The sequence below is a fragment of the Lactuca sativa genome, chromosome 6 (genome assembly GCF_002870075.4).
Source record: "Lactuca sativa cultivar Salinas chromosome 6, Lsat_Salinas_v11, whole genome shotgun sequence".
Lineage (NCBI taxonomy): Eukaryota > Viridiplantae > Streptophyta > Magnoliopsida > Asterales > Asteraceae > Lactuca > Lactuca sativa.
The window spans coordinates 126,002,347-126,016,856 of NC_056628.2; the positions used below are offsets into that span (position 1 = coordinate 126,002,347).

Sequence of the window (14,510 nt, forward strand, 5' to 3'; positions counted from 1 at the left end):
ATTCAGATTCAAAGGATCTTAGATTTCAACGAGTTGTGTAGAGTCTTCACCTTACTTGATTCAATTAATAGAGACAGTTGACGGAGGAAACCATAGATTTCGGATGCTGGTTCTTGGGCAACGATCGACGATGAAGCTATAAAAGAAAGAGGATGACAAGACGAAGATGATCGATGGATTTGAGAGAAAGAGGGCATCGATTGATTTGGGGGAATGATTTTTCAGTACCACAAATGCCCTTAGATTAATTTCAGAACCATACCCCCGTGTTTAATTTTCCCATTTATTTACAAAAGTGCCATAAAATATCTTAACCCTTAACTTTTTTAATCCGACGATCCACTTTTAGTTCTCGGGTTCTCGGGAAACTATAAATTCTCAAATGATCATTCCTCTCTCTCTCTCTCTCTCTCTCTATATATATATATATATATATATATATATATATATATATATATATATATATATATATATATATAGAGAGAGAGAGAGAGAGAGAGAGAGAGCTAGGTTCAAATGTTTCTAACAACTATTGTGTTTCTAAATGCACTAATCACAATTTAGCAAATAATTAAATAATTAATTAATTCAAAAGGGTATTTCTGGGTTTTTGACACATTCAATTAATAGGATCATTTAATTAAATCCGTTCAATTAAGGAAACAAAATAATTAGGTTTGACCTAATCTCTCTCTTTTATCTCACGTCTTCACCAGAATCTGTTATTCTTCAGTCGCAATACCCTATATACCATCGATCCCCTTTGCGGAACCCTTCATCGTGTTCATCACAATTGCTAACAACATCCACCATCGTCCATTACCACTCCACGAAACAAATCAAACCTGCAAATAATAAAATATGTGGAAGAAAGGGTACAATCGAACCATTACATCCGACAACTTCATTCCCTTATTATATTGCCTCTATTCGTTCTTCCTTCGAATCAATCATCGCAAATCAAAAAAGAATCGGTTAAACATTGATGTTATCGGGATGCAATTTTTACTCAAATATTATTTTAAAATAAATCTCAAATCGGTTTTTTGTTGGTCGCATCTTCAATATTGATTCTCCTTCTACAATTAGATTGATGTAAAGTAAATGTAACGCCCGCAGATCCTGGCTAGTTAATTTAGAGGAAATAAGTGTCGAAAACGACATTTCAGCAAAAGATTATTTATAACAAATAGTATTAACCAAGTTGCAGAATATGTCTCAAGGTTTTCGTACATATAAAGAACACCGAAATCCGAGTTATAATGAAGACGTTATGACCCGCCGAAGTTTTACGGCAAAACCGGCACGGCACCGAGAGACGTAAATAGTGACTTTACGATGGAGGACTTTTTAACCTTATTGATCGAAACGAAAGTCGTAGAATATGTTAAACCGAGAAAATCCATAAAGAGAACGCCTAAATCTGACTTCGTATGAGGAAGTTATGATTTTTCTAAGATTCGGCTTAGCAGTGCACGGCCCGAAACTCGAATTTTAGTTCGAGCGGTTTTTTGCTTACACGACCTAAATGAGAGTTGAAGATCTCATTAATAGGAACTCAACGGTAAAAAGATGGACGAAAACGGAGTCCGTATGAAGGAGTTACGGATTCTTTGCGGTCATTTAACAGTCTAAACGTCTCCTACTGTTAAATTTAAGATCGGTCGAGAATTAGCTGACGGAGTCTAAACGAAAGTTGTAGATCTTGATTTTACCTACGTGTGGATATAAAGAACGTCGAAAACGGAGCTCGTATGCGAGAGTTATGATTTTTCTAAGTTTGAAGGTTGATACGCGATAGGGGTGACGTGGCACCACCAGAATTGGACACGTGGCACCACCAGAAGGTTGCCACATGCACCAAATCGGCGAGTAGGTCCTCCTACTCGGCGAGTAGGTCAGTCAGCACCCCTATAAATAGAGGTGTCGGGTTCCCTCATTTCCTCACCCCTCAACCCTCTTCTTTCTCTCTCTATACTCTCTCTCTCTCTCTCTAGCCTCCTTAACCCCCCTAAAAGCCTAGGTAAACCCCCTAGCACCCGAAGGAAGCCCCGAGGCTCCCGGAGTCCCGAGAAAAGAGCCTTTCGGCTCGGGAACGCTGCTCCAGCGAAGCCCGGTTTTCGAGAAAACCCGCTGTAAGTGAGTTATGCCTACCCTATCTTTAATATAACTTATGTTTTAATATAGTAATGTTATTAAGAACTTATAATGAGTATTTGGGCTATTATTATGAGTTATATTGAGTGTTATTTAACGCTTATATAATAATAATAATAGCTAGACTATTAATTTGTCGCGGTTATCGTTAGACTAAACCCTAGTGGTATTTATACTAGGTTTCGTCAAGGGGTAATTGTTTTGAGAGTATCGAAGTGTTGTCCGAGTGACGAGTCACCACCTTATCAAGTGAGTGCATAGTCCCTTTCATCTTACACATAGATATGAAGTATTTTAATATAAATTACATGCTGTGTGTGCATATTGTCTGAATACTTGCTGTCTATGCCGGGTGAAAGATTTTTATACATGTTTTAAATGATTTAAACTATATATGTATTTTATATCTACAACATGTGTTGGGTAAAACATGGGTAGATGAAATAGTTGTTTTGTGATAACACGCTGGGAGACATCAATATTGTCAGTGATCCAGTCATCTAGTGGAGTATAAATGATGACCATGGGCGATAATAGACGGTCCGGTGGAACGCTAGTAAGCTCGTAACCTGTAGGTGTTTTTGAACTAGGTGCTCATTAGGTATTTTGAACTGAGTGTGTTCACTAGGTATCTTTGAACTGAGTGTGTTCACTACGTATCTTTGAACTGAGTGTGTTCACTAGGTATTTTGAACTAAGTGTGTGTTCACTAGTTACTTTTGAACTAAGTGTTTACCAGATGTTTTGGACTACGTGTTCACCAGTTGTAATCTATAAGCTTTGGTAACGATGGACTTCGTGCCGATTCCTTAGGATAATCCTTAGGAATGAATGAACGAGAAATAGATGATTCTTAGGGTAAATCCTTAAGAGTAAAGAAGATAATGGGGATGGGTAATTGGGTTTAATTGCTTGATTGTTTCAACATAATAATTATATTATTGTGGGTTGAAAGCCCTATGTACTCACCAGGTTTCCCAACCTGACCCACTCAGTTTATTTATATCACAGGTGTTGATATGAAGTCACATTACACTGAGAGATTAAAGAGATGTAGATCACTAGTGTAAATAAATGTAAGTTCTGTTTATGCTTATGTTTCTGTATTGACAATGACATCCCAAATGTTTTAAAATGAATAAAATACATTTCTTCGAGAATGTTTTAATAACGTATTTATCGTGTTTTTTTGGGAACAAATTCCGCAACATTTTGATTAAAAGTACTCTGATTTTTATAAAGCATAAACAAAATCGGTCTTTTCTGGCCGTGAAAATGGGGATGTCACAGTAAAAACTCTTTATTCTAAATTGTTGATCAACATGAAACTCAATTGAATTATTAAAAGTATATATTTATTTTTTTGTTGACAATGCGGCCAATGTAAATTGTAAAGTACCCCTGTTACTGGTTCTATTTAATTGATGTGGAATAAAGCAAATGAAGATACTTTGAGTCAAAATTACATTGCTTCTAGAATTTCAATTGGCCCATTGAAAAATTTTTGCACTGTTTTGTAGTGTGTAAAATAAATCAAAAACCAGAAATTTGTAAACAAAGTCATAAAATGCATTATCATAAAATGATATTCTTACAGAATATTATTCTCACCTAATGTTATTCTCACATAATTAGGTGGTCAGCTGTGTTTGTTTGTCAAAAGTGTTAAATTATGTAGTATCACTGAATCGAAATCATGGAGGATTTCGATTTTTTTGTATGGTAGATTGTTCTTGATTTTCGATTTGTTGTTGATACTTGATTGTTCTTGATTTTCCATTTGTTCTTGATACTTGATTCTTCTAGAATGACATCTTAAATAATGAAACATTATATTCTTTCAGAATAATATACATTGCAAGTTTATGGATGATTGTTAATGTTGGTTTATAGAAATTATAGTTATATTCTATTTGAATGTATATCACATTCTATAAGAATTTATTGTTTTATTCTATTTAATGCACTAAAAATTTTAATATTTGAAAGTTGATTATGTTTTTTTTTGTGAATTTAGGTTTTGAAGAAGTTGTCATTAATGTGGAAAATGAAGAAAACATGGAGAACGATAATGTATTCTAGTAGAATGTATTCTGTCAGAATTTATAAATTGTTTTTTAACCATAATATTCTTTCGGAATGGATTAGTGTTTTTGTTATATTTTGATGTTTTTTCTTTTTTAACCATTTTTAGCTTTAATCTTTAAGAATAAATGTAATCCTTAAACCATTATTAGTTATAATTTTTCTAGAATGAATTTAATAATTATTTATAATCTTATTCTTTACGGATGAATGTAAATAGTGATTATTAAAGAATAAGATTCATATTCTTTACAAAATGTTATTCTTATTAATATCTTGAATGAAACTATATTCTGCAAGAATAAAACCACAAAATATATTTACTAGTTTATGGTTGACTTTTTTATCATTTTGACATAATAAAATCGGTTATTGTTAAAAATAATATTAAAATTTAACTATAATTAATTTAAAAAATTCAGATTTTTAAAAATAAGGGAATTAATGATCCCTTAAAATTCGAAAAATCCCTTTTTTAAAATAGGTTAATTGACCAAAATACCATTTTGCTGAAATTTGTGTGATTATATGATACATGTTACCCTATTGTAATATCATAAACACTCAGATCATGACCTTTGATTATATTCATCCGTTGGTCCAGATCTGTGCATTCTGGCACATAATAGTTAGTAAAAACAAAATAACCTAAGCCTACGTGAGTGTGTGTGTGTGTGTGTATGTGTGTATGTATATATATACACACACACACATACGTAGGAAGTGAAGTTTCACTACGAGGTGCGTCATAATCTAATGTGTGATGTTGGACATTCCAATCGACGAAAGATAAATAGGTTGGAGTCGCACTAATGCCACATCCACCTCTTTTATCTAAGGCTTTTTTGGAAAGAAAATAAAGGAGTCCATCTTTAACATGGTATACGAGCTAACGTCTAACACCTCAAAGAGTTAGAAGTTGTTTTGCAAATCCAAAAGTGAAACCTCATAGTGGCAATAAAGCCAATACTAATGACTAGCAATTAACCTCTCATTTATTGCTAGTACTCTACGATTGACCTCCCATGTAATGGATCCTAAGGTTCGATGTTTGCTTCTTAAATGATGCAGTTTACAATTTCTTTAATGAGTAACATTTTTACGGTTAGAATGTGATTCCACTCATCCTAACTAGTTGTTTCCAAAGCTTTGATTTTCCACCTCATTTACACATGCATCATTCATTTTTTCCCTTTTCGAGCTTAACTAGTTATCTTTGTCTACTTGAGATTATAAAGATGGGTTTTTATTTTTATTATAATTTTGTTTTGTATTAAATTTAGATTTGCTTTTTAGAATTTTGGTTAAAATCATTTAATTTAAGAGTTTCCATAGAAGAGATAAGAAGGGGAGGAAAGATACAAAGAAAACGGGTTATTTATCAACAAGGAGACGAATGTTACAAGAAATAACGGACTATTTTTTTTAATAATTTAACATGTGGTTGTATAAATCGACTACCCAGGGACCAAAAAAACTACACTACATACATGTCCAATAACAAATGATGCCTTTTTATATTCTAAGAGTTTGCATTTTCTCAAATGTTTTTTAAGCCTCATTAATATTTTTATCTAGAAAACACATGGTAAAAAATCAATCTAATCATTAATTTTATCATACAAATGCTAGACCCTTTCCTTGACAAGAGTTGTGGTGAGGTGTTTGCTATCCCACACAAGAACCAATGTTTCTCGATGTATCGACACTGTGGAAGCTCGAACATGTTGTGGATCAAAAATGCATCTATGAGTATGAGATTTACATCTTGCTATTTTTACATGACTTAAGAAGTGCCGATTGTCAACCTACATTATATAAAATATAACCACCAATCCATCAAATTAAACTTCAACTGTTTTTAGTCAAGGGTTTATGCCATGATTTGTCAACCAACTTATTTGCATGTTCTTATTTTATCACTTAGCTGTTTTAATGTTAGGGAGTTTATTTGGATTAAATCTTTTTCAATGGTGAATTGTTGTAACGCTTAATAAAGAAATCAGTAAATTTGGTGGTAATTTCTGGATTTGTACAGATAACGATTCTATAAGATCTCCATCATTTAGATCCTTCGATTTTGTTGTTTGGGATTTCTTTCTTCAACAAATAATGAGAAAAATATAAAGTAGATTGAATACTAGTAAATAAATAATAAAATAAAATAATAATGGTACACTTTAAACAAACATTAGAAAATTGTTTGCCCTCCCACACATTAAAATAAGTAAATAAGAACATATGATATAGTTGGTGACAAATCATGAGATAAACACTTTTATTGTTGATAGAATGGTTAAAAAAAAAAAAAAAGTATGATTGTTTGTTTAATACAATCAATAGTAGTTAAGTGGCTAAATTGATGCAATGGTGAAAGTACATGTGTTTTTTTAGTAATTTTCCCAATAATTTATATCCAAATAGTCAAAAGGGTAAAATTCAAAAACTTGACTGAAAATGGAACAGGTCAAACAAGTTGATGGTCAACTAAGAAATTTCTGTCCTATGAAGTTTGCAATGATTAAATTGGCACATAATTACTACTAGTGAAATGACTAGAATACCCTTGAAAGAAAATAATGTTGTGGAGGGTAACTTACCTCAGGAATGTCAAAGTCTTTGTCTCTGTCCTTTGCATCACATATATCAAGGGAGATTTTCCGGAGCATTGGCAGCTGTTTTATTAATTTTCATCATAAGATTGATTACAAGGGTAAAATGTGTGTATTATTGTATAGAAAAAAAAAAAAAAAAAAAAACAGTGTGATTATTTACCTTGGTTACAGCTTCATGAATAAAACCTTTCTGAATCCCAGACCCCTGCAATTAAAGGGTAAAGTTGAGAGTTGAATACATGTGACTATTATCTTCTAGAAGTGGCTTACATTGTGGCGCAACAAGATATCTTCAAGGGCAAAACAGTCAAAAAGAGACACAACACCATTTTTGGTCACTTCTCCACATTCCTGAAAAAGATATTAACAAGAATCAGTGACAAGTAATATTTAGGTAGACTGCTTTGTATATAAATTGAGTTTTTAACCTCATGGATATATTCACAAAAAAATTAAATGAACTTAAAGAATTTAAATTTTTTAAACACTTTTTTTATGATATAATATTAGTTGCAAACCTCCAGATGGATAGAGATCAAGCCTGGCCACCCACTAGAAATAATCTTTTGTGATTCTACATACACAAAAAAACAAAAACAGGTTTGAAGAAGATGTAGTTTAAAGACAATTATACCCTTTTCATGAAACAAGCATATTCAGACTACAAACCCGAATTCAGAAGTGGGCATCCAAGCAATGAGAGCTCAATCAAGTTTGCACAATTGTGAGTCAGGTTGACCAAGTCAACATTGTTCATCCATGGTGCTACCCTTTCAAGTCTAATCTTTCTCAAATTTGGCATCCTCACTTTAAAACCCAATGAAGATATCTCACCAAGACAATGACACAGTGAAAATGATTTCAGATGTTTCAGTGATTCCAGCATATTTATTATGATATCATCTGAAATCACCTGCCATGTGTAAAAGACATAAATGCCCTCCTCATTCTAACCATTGAATATAACAATGATTATATATATATACCTGAAAATAGAGAACCACAGACTCCAGTGAAGGAGAAATTCCAGGAAGCCATTTCAGTCCTTCTTGACCTAAGGATGCACCCAATCCCACTTCTATTTCTTTAAGAGATGAAAGTGAAGGCTTTAAATTTTGAAGAGAAAAATATGAAAATCCCCACCCAACACTAATTTCCTCTAATTTGCAAACTTCAAAGAAAAGGTTTTTGGTTTCCTTATGCAACAAGTTGTTGCATCCTCTTGTTTTTAAGCATTTTAAACCAGGATTTCTGCCAATAACATGAGCCAAAACAGCACTTGAAACCTGAAATTCAGAAATGAGTTATATCTTTAATAACAAGTGATCATCTAAACAAGATTTATCTACAATACAGATACATGATTCAAAGAAAATGAAAACTAACAAATAAAAAACAAGTAAAAGAATGAAGTTTTTTCTTAACAATGTTTATGTAAGTACCTTTGTGTTAGAAACATCAAGCACTTCTAATGAAGAACCAAGGAAATTAAAAAGGACATCATCAACCACTTCAGTATCCCTCAAGCAAAGATTCTTCAGCATGTATGCTTGAGACATAAGCTTTGAAAAACAACTCAGGTTGATGCCTGTTTAAGACACAAAGATCACATTTGTCTCAACTCCATTCCAAAAAAAAAAAGATATGATTTACTACTCAAAACCTAATTGTAGTTGACAAAAAGTGTTAAGTGGGTCCACCTTTGCATCCACCAATGTGAAGCATTTGAAGATTACAACCATGGGGAATATTCCTTCCACTGTGTTTTACAGAAGGATGATGATCATAAGAAGCATTTGAAGAGCAAAGAGCCAAAATGGAATTTTGTCCAAAAGAAGTGTCACATGCTACAATGGAGTTTAGCTTCAAACATTTGGATATAAGAGAAGATATGCCAACATCACTCACTGAAGTACAACCTCTAAGGCTTATGTAACTTATTGAAACACAGATATTAGATATAGCTCGGAGGTCAAAATCTGGGAAAAAAAGTTGAGAGGATAAGTAAGCAAATTGACCAAAAAGACCCCAAAACAAATGGAACAAAATGAATTGTGGATTGTGAAAACATTGGATAGTGGTGTACACATAAGGTCTGTTTTTTTTTTTTTTTTTCTAGACTGAATAAACTATCTGAATGAGACTAAAATCTAAATGATCACTTTGTCCTTGCATATTAAAAATATATATATAATAGTTATCAATTTTAACGATATTCATAATTTTAACATGAGAAGAGTTGGGAGGAAAAAAGAAGGGTAAATAGGTAAAGCGTGGTTTCTTAACCCATTAAGCCATGTATTTTTGGCTTAACCCGTTAAGTCATTATGTGAAGATTAAGTGAAACAGAAAAAACACCTTAAGCATATATACATGAATTTCTTTTTGACTTTATATAGAAAGAACGACTTAATGATAGAGAAAGTCTAAAAAATGAGGCTTTTTCCCCTTCTTTATTTTTCCATTCATTTCCACAAGTTTGTCATCATTTTCTCAAATACCTTTTTAAATCATTTCTCCAAACAACACTTTAGAAAGAAAATAGTCAAAATACAAAATTTCAGAAAGGAACAAAACAAATGTGAAACTTGTTACTATTTAATGACTTTGTTTCTAAGACTGTGTTTGGCGCGCCACAGCTAGCTTATTTTCGAGCTTTTTTATGTTGTCGTGTTTGGTAAGCTAAAAAAGAGCTTATAAGCAAGCTTTTTGAAAAGCTACTTAGACTAGCTTTTTAGGAGCTTTTTTAAAATTTTTCAAATACACCGCTTAATTAATTGTAGAAACGCATACTCTTACATGTCCTTTTATGTAATTTTATATATTTCAGCTAGCTTTCAGCTAGTTTTACCAAACGTTGTTTTTTATCAGCTAGTTTTTCAGCTATCAGCTAGCTTTTCAGCTATCGGCTAGCTTCTCAGCTAACAGCTAGCTTTTCAGCTAGTACGCCAAACATAGCCTAAGTGTATAGACAGTGTAATACCTTCAATGTCATTTCTGCCCTCCAGTATAAGCTTTGTAATATTGGAGTGATTACTATGCCAATGTATGGAAAATGATCGGGGGATAATAGCAGGAAGAAATGAGGATAAAATTGAGACTTGGGTTGGAATTACTGGACTCACATCCACAGTTAAGTCAATATCACAAAGTAAAGGACATTTCTTCACTAACTGCATTACATCTAAAGTCTTGAAGCTTAAATGATTAGCAGCCTTAAGCTTTCTCAATGATGGAAATGAGTAGCTGATGATGTCAATGGCAACTTTAAGAGGTAGCATGGGACAATTGGAGATATCAATCTCATGAACAGCTTCAAAGGTCAAGTTTGACCATTTTGTCCATGGAAAAGCATTTATACTTTCATGATTGATGAGTGATTTTTCAAATTTTATCCTCAATTGGGGTTCCAAGTTTAAGGAAAATGGAAGCACTGACAAAAGAAGAATTGCAGGATTCATTTGTGTACAACACGAAATATCCACTCGCTGCAAAAAAGATATAGATTTGTATCAAATAAGTAGCAAATCATTTTATCTAAATGAGTTATATAATATATACACACCTGAGTCAACTCAGTCAAACGAATTCTAAGATTAAGCAACTCATTGTCTTGTAGAGCATTCATACGAGGTGTAAAAGGTTGTTTCAGAAGGGTAATAACTCCACTATAGCTTTCATTGCAACACATGGATAAGGACTCATAGGTCTTTTTCCCTAAAAAACCAATCAGATTTCATCTATTTTATAAACATAGAGATGAATGTTCACTAAATCATTGTATTTTTTAGATAACCTGAGAGATTTTGAACATACCAAAAGCAAACCACAGAGGCAAGAGACTAATACGGATCTGTAAATACACAAAAGGTGAGTGCATCAAAAGACATACATATAATAAATGGCTAAATGCAAGAAATAGCAATGTGTTTTTATTTATTTGTGTATTAAGGCGTTGTACTTTGAAAAATCAACCCCATTATAGCATTTTACTTTCAACTTTTTTTCCTATTAGTGCATTATACTTTGAGTATGTTGCTATTTCTTGAATAAAATACTTTAAGATACAGTTTACAACAATTCATTAACATCAAGTTCCAATAAATAAATGGTGATGCAAGTGGAAAAACTGGTGATATGTTTCTAAAAAAAATGTAAACAAATAAGATGTTATTCTATACCTGTTTCAAAAGGTTGATATAGCAATCTTCAGTATATTGTCCTTTGTTAGCAGAAATCCATATGAGAAGTGCATCACAAAGCTGCATTTCACTGAAGATATCAAGAACATTATTAATTAATATGTTCCTTTTACACTATGAAACAATAAAGGGGAATTCGGCTCTAAGAATGTTTTTCAAAAAATTGAAATGTTATAATACATATAAACCAACCTATCTACAGTCAAATTGGGATGCTTTGTGCTAGAAAGCAACAAATCATATGGAACATCAACAAAAGAACTACATGACATGGCCCAAATCTGCAAAAACAAATATTTTGCATTAATAAATTAATAAATATCAGTAGTTCAACATGATGCTATGAACTGATTAAGAATATGAAATCGAAACAAGAACAGAAAATCAAAGCTTCACTGAATTGATAAGCAATAATCAAAATAACAAACTATATTAAGCAAAATACTACCTAAATTACCCTCCACTAATAAGATGCTTTTCATTTACAGAATTTCCAATACTACCCTTATCTAAGATACATGACTAAAGCAGATGTGGAGGATTGGATAAGTGAATGTACGTACAAAGTTCTTTGCAATATAAGTTGTACATAGTTCAGGAAGATAGTTGTTCACTGCAATGCATAAAACTTCAGCTTATCAGGCATAAGAACAACAACATCTTGTGAATCAATGATTTCTATCAATATTAAATAGGAGTAAACCAATGTTGGTACCTAATTAAGTCTACAAAACATCAATAAAATCATTTCATGATTCATGCATTACGTATGTATGACAAATACATACTAAACTGAAAGAAAAACCTAAGTCTTATCATGCCCTTAATTAGTAAAGCCATGTTAGTCTACACTCCCAAATCCAAAAAGGAAATTTCTTGCTCTTTTGAATTCATAAACTTAAGTTTTGCTTTACTTGAGCCTAAGTATCTAATTTTGCAAAAGGGTTAAATGCAAGAATAGTACTATAGTATAGCATCCTACTTTCACTTCTTCATATTACAGTATTTTACTTTGGAAAATATACCAAATTATAGCAATGTCATCTAATTATGAAGCAATTCTCACAAGTTAAGGCTTATTTTATAAACTCACCGAGTTCAGACCCAAATTCCCAGATACTGAGAAGATCATTAAGTTGTAGCAAGGGAACTCCATTTACTGATATTGCCTTAGTCAGCCACATCATGCATTTTGAGATAATCGTTTCCATACCAAAATAAAGTGCACCCTACAAAACAACAAATTATCTCTTTTACAATATACAAACTGTTTAAACTTAGGGGAAGACAAAAGAATATATGGTAGCAGAATATGGAAACTATGAGGTGAAAAAATTAATTTGATTGTTCAAAAACAATCAAATTTATACCTCAAATAGAGAAAGGAAACTTTCAGAAGTAACATCCACTGGTGAACCAAACAATGAAGCCAGGAGACTTAAAAATGTTGGCTGGTTCCACTGAACTAGGATTTCAAGGTCTGGATTGCTGATGATAAATAAAAAAAATAAGATAAATGTTATATCATGTGCATTCAAACTTCTGTTGCTATCTTAATATGCAATAATCAGTTGAGTGTTTGGTAAATCAATCAGGATCCTGGTTTTCTGATCATTTATTTAGGGTCAAAAAATCACATCTGGGTTATCAGTTAAGGAGTTTGGTTAACAAAATCAATTATTGAGGTAAATGTTAAAGTATATGAACTATCCATAACTTTTTAAGACACTTATTAATTGATAGCTTTCTTCACATCCAAGTAATCAACATTATCTTGCTACATTCCAAAAGAAGTAGCCAGATTTACTGTTGTAAGAATAATGTACACTAAAAACTAAACATCAGGAAATTTTGGAATTGGATGCTAAGAACCTACATGTCAATCTGAATTTGAAGAAAAGAATGTTTAAGTTTCCAAGATGATGTAAGTACTCTTTTTCTCTGAATTGGGAGCATAACACACTTTACTGATTAGTATTCTCCACAACTTTATTAGCAATCGATTTCCAAAATAAACCGATCTATCTACAGGAGAAAAATAAAAAGAAGAAAACAAGCTAAACATAAACTCAAGCTTGTTTAGCAACAAAGCACAAGTACAATTTAGAAATGTTAATTACTTGTTAAGCTTCAGAGTAAAATCAAAGTAAGAGATAGGCGAAGAAAAACAGAATTACCCGAAGTTTCCTCCTAGAAGTCCATGGAAATAGGAAGAATGTTCAATGAGCCTGTAAAATTGAGTACATAGACGGGACAATATAAGCTCAGTAGAGTTAAATTTTCAAGAAAAAAATAAAATTTAATCAGATAAACTAAATCGAAACTAAAAATCATAGGTTTGCCTGTTTCTTTGAGCTTTAACTTTGATTGTTCTGTGTTTAAGAATTGACGGAAAGTTCCAATTATAAACATCGACGGTTGATATCATAGCATCTTCATCTTGATTGGGACTAAAATCATCCTGCTCGTTACGATCTATGCATGTGAGAACTACCATCACATCGTCGCTACCGTCTTCTTGAACCAGGGACGCCATGGACTGCTATTGACCTGCGATTTCTAAATGCCTCAGAAACAAGAGATTTCAATCAAATTAAATTTTGAAGTAAATTACAGTTTTAGTCCATGTGGTTATATATTATATGGAACTAGTCCAGTTCTTTTGTATTTAAACATTCATCGTCCCTATAAAATTTTTAATTCTAAATGACATTAAATCATTGACCTGGCGTCCTGGCCTACATCATGTTGTGACGGCAATGCATTTGACAAATGATTTGCATATGTAAAACATATACAGAGTAGATGAGTAGAAAGTAGCATTTTACAAAATAAAGGGTTGGAAGTTGCCGGTGCAAATACAACAAATTTTTATTAAGGAAAATAGATTATAATTTATATATATTACGGTCTCTGTATAAGTGGTGGGAGTAAACACGTAAGTTTAGAAAGTCGAGAGGGTGAAAGTTATATTTTATAAAGTTTAAAGCTGATTGAGTTAAAATAACATCATACAAGTTGAGGAATTATAAAGGGATAAACACTAAAGTTTAGAAAGTGGGTAAATACGTAAGTTTAAAAAGTCGAGTCGTGAAAGGCCTAAATATAGGTCTAAACATTGACCACATTGAAATTATATGGGCACATGCATAAAAATAAGAGCGTAATAAATTAGCTTTTTAAGTTAATGAAAGAAAATTATTAAAGAAAATTTAATTATATATTATGAGGGTAAAAACGAAAGTTTAAAAAAATCGAGTAGATGAAAGCGACATTTTACAAAGTTCAAAATCGATAAGATCAAAGTAATATTTTACAAAGTTGTCGTAGATGTGGTAAATACCAAAGATAAGAAAGTCTAAGGGTCAAAATAAAATTTTAAAAGTTGAGGGCTACTAAAAATCATCTTATATTTACTATGGGGAGTAAACACGAAAATTTAGAAAACAAA

General features: G+C 32.2%; 1 protein-coding gene across 4 annotated transcripts; it reads right to left on the reverse strand.

Moving 5' to 3' along the window:
• Positions 1–5,641: 5,641 nt before the first annotated feature.
• On the reverse strand, positions 5,642–13,621 carry LOC111880430 (BTB/POZ domain-containing protein FBL11). Of its 4 annotated transcripts, none has more exons than XM_023876862.2 (19): positions 13,402–13,621; positions 13,237–13,287; positions 12,430–12,547; positions 12,153–12,288; positions 11,623–11,672; positions 11,252–11,340; positions 11,039–11,129; positions 10,674–10,710; positions 10,423–10,574; positions 9,841–10,345; positions 8,558–8,836; positions 8,300–8,445; positions 7,844–8,143; positions 7,527–7,770; positions 7,376–7,431; positions 7,128–7,208; positions 7,018–7,062; positions 6,843–6,917; positions 5,642–6,050 (listed from the first exon to the last, which is right to left on the reverse strand). In XM_023876862.2, the coding sequence occupies exons 1-19, from the start codon at positions 13,593–13,595 to the stop codon at positions 5,871–5,873; spliced, it is 2,829 nt and encodes a 942-aa protein (XP_023732630.1). In that variant the 5' UTR covers positions 13,596–13,621; the 3' UTR covers positions 5,642–5,870. The 4 variants fall into 4 exon arrangements, with proteins under 4 accessions (XP_023732630.1, XP_042751801.1, XP_042751802.1 ...); XM_042895867.1 differs by having other exon boundaries at positions 10,423–10,566; positions 10,654–10,710; XM_042895868.1 differs by lacking the exon at positions 8,558–8,836 and having other exon boundaries at positions 10,423–10,566; positions 10,654–10,710.
• Positions 13,622–14,510: the final 889 nt, after the last annotated feature.

Excerpts from the sequence above, each read along its gene's own strand:
- LOC111880430 (XM_042895867.1), bottom strand. The coding sequence starts at position 13,595 with ATGGCGTCCCTGGTTCAAGAAGACGGTAGCGACGATGTGATGGTAGTT. Across the intron at positions 11,130-11,251 it reads CCCAATTTGACTGTAGATAG|TGAAATGCAGCTTTGTGATG; the intron begins GTTGGTTTATAT and ends TGATATCTTCAG. Across the intron at positions 8,837-9,840 it reads GGGCAGAAATGACATTGAAG|ATTTTGACCTCCGAGCTATA; the intron begins GTATTACACTGT and ends TTTTTTTCCCAG.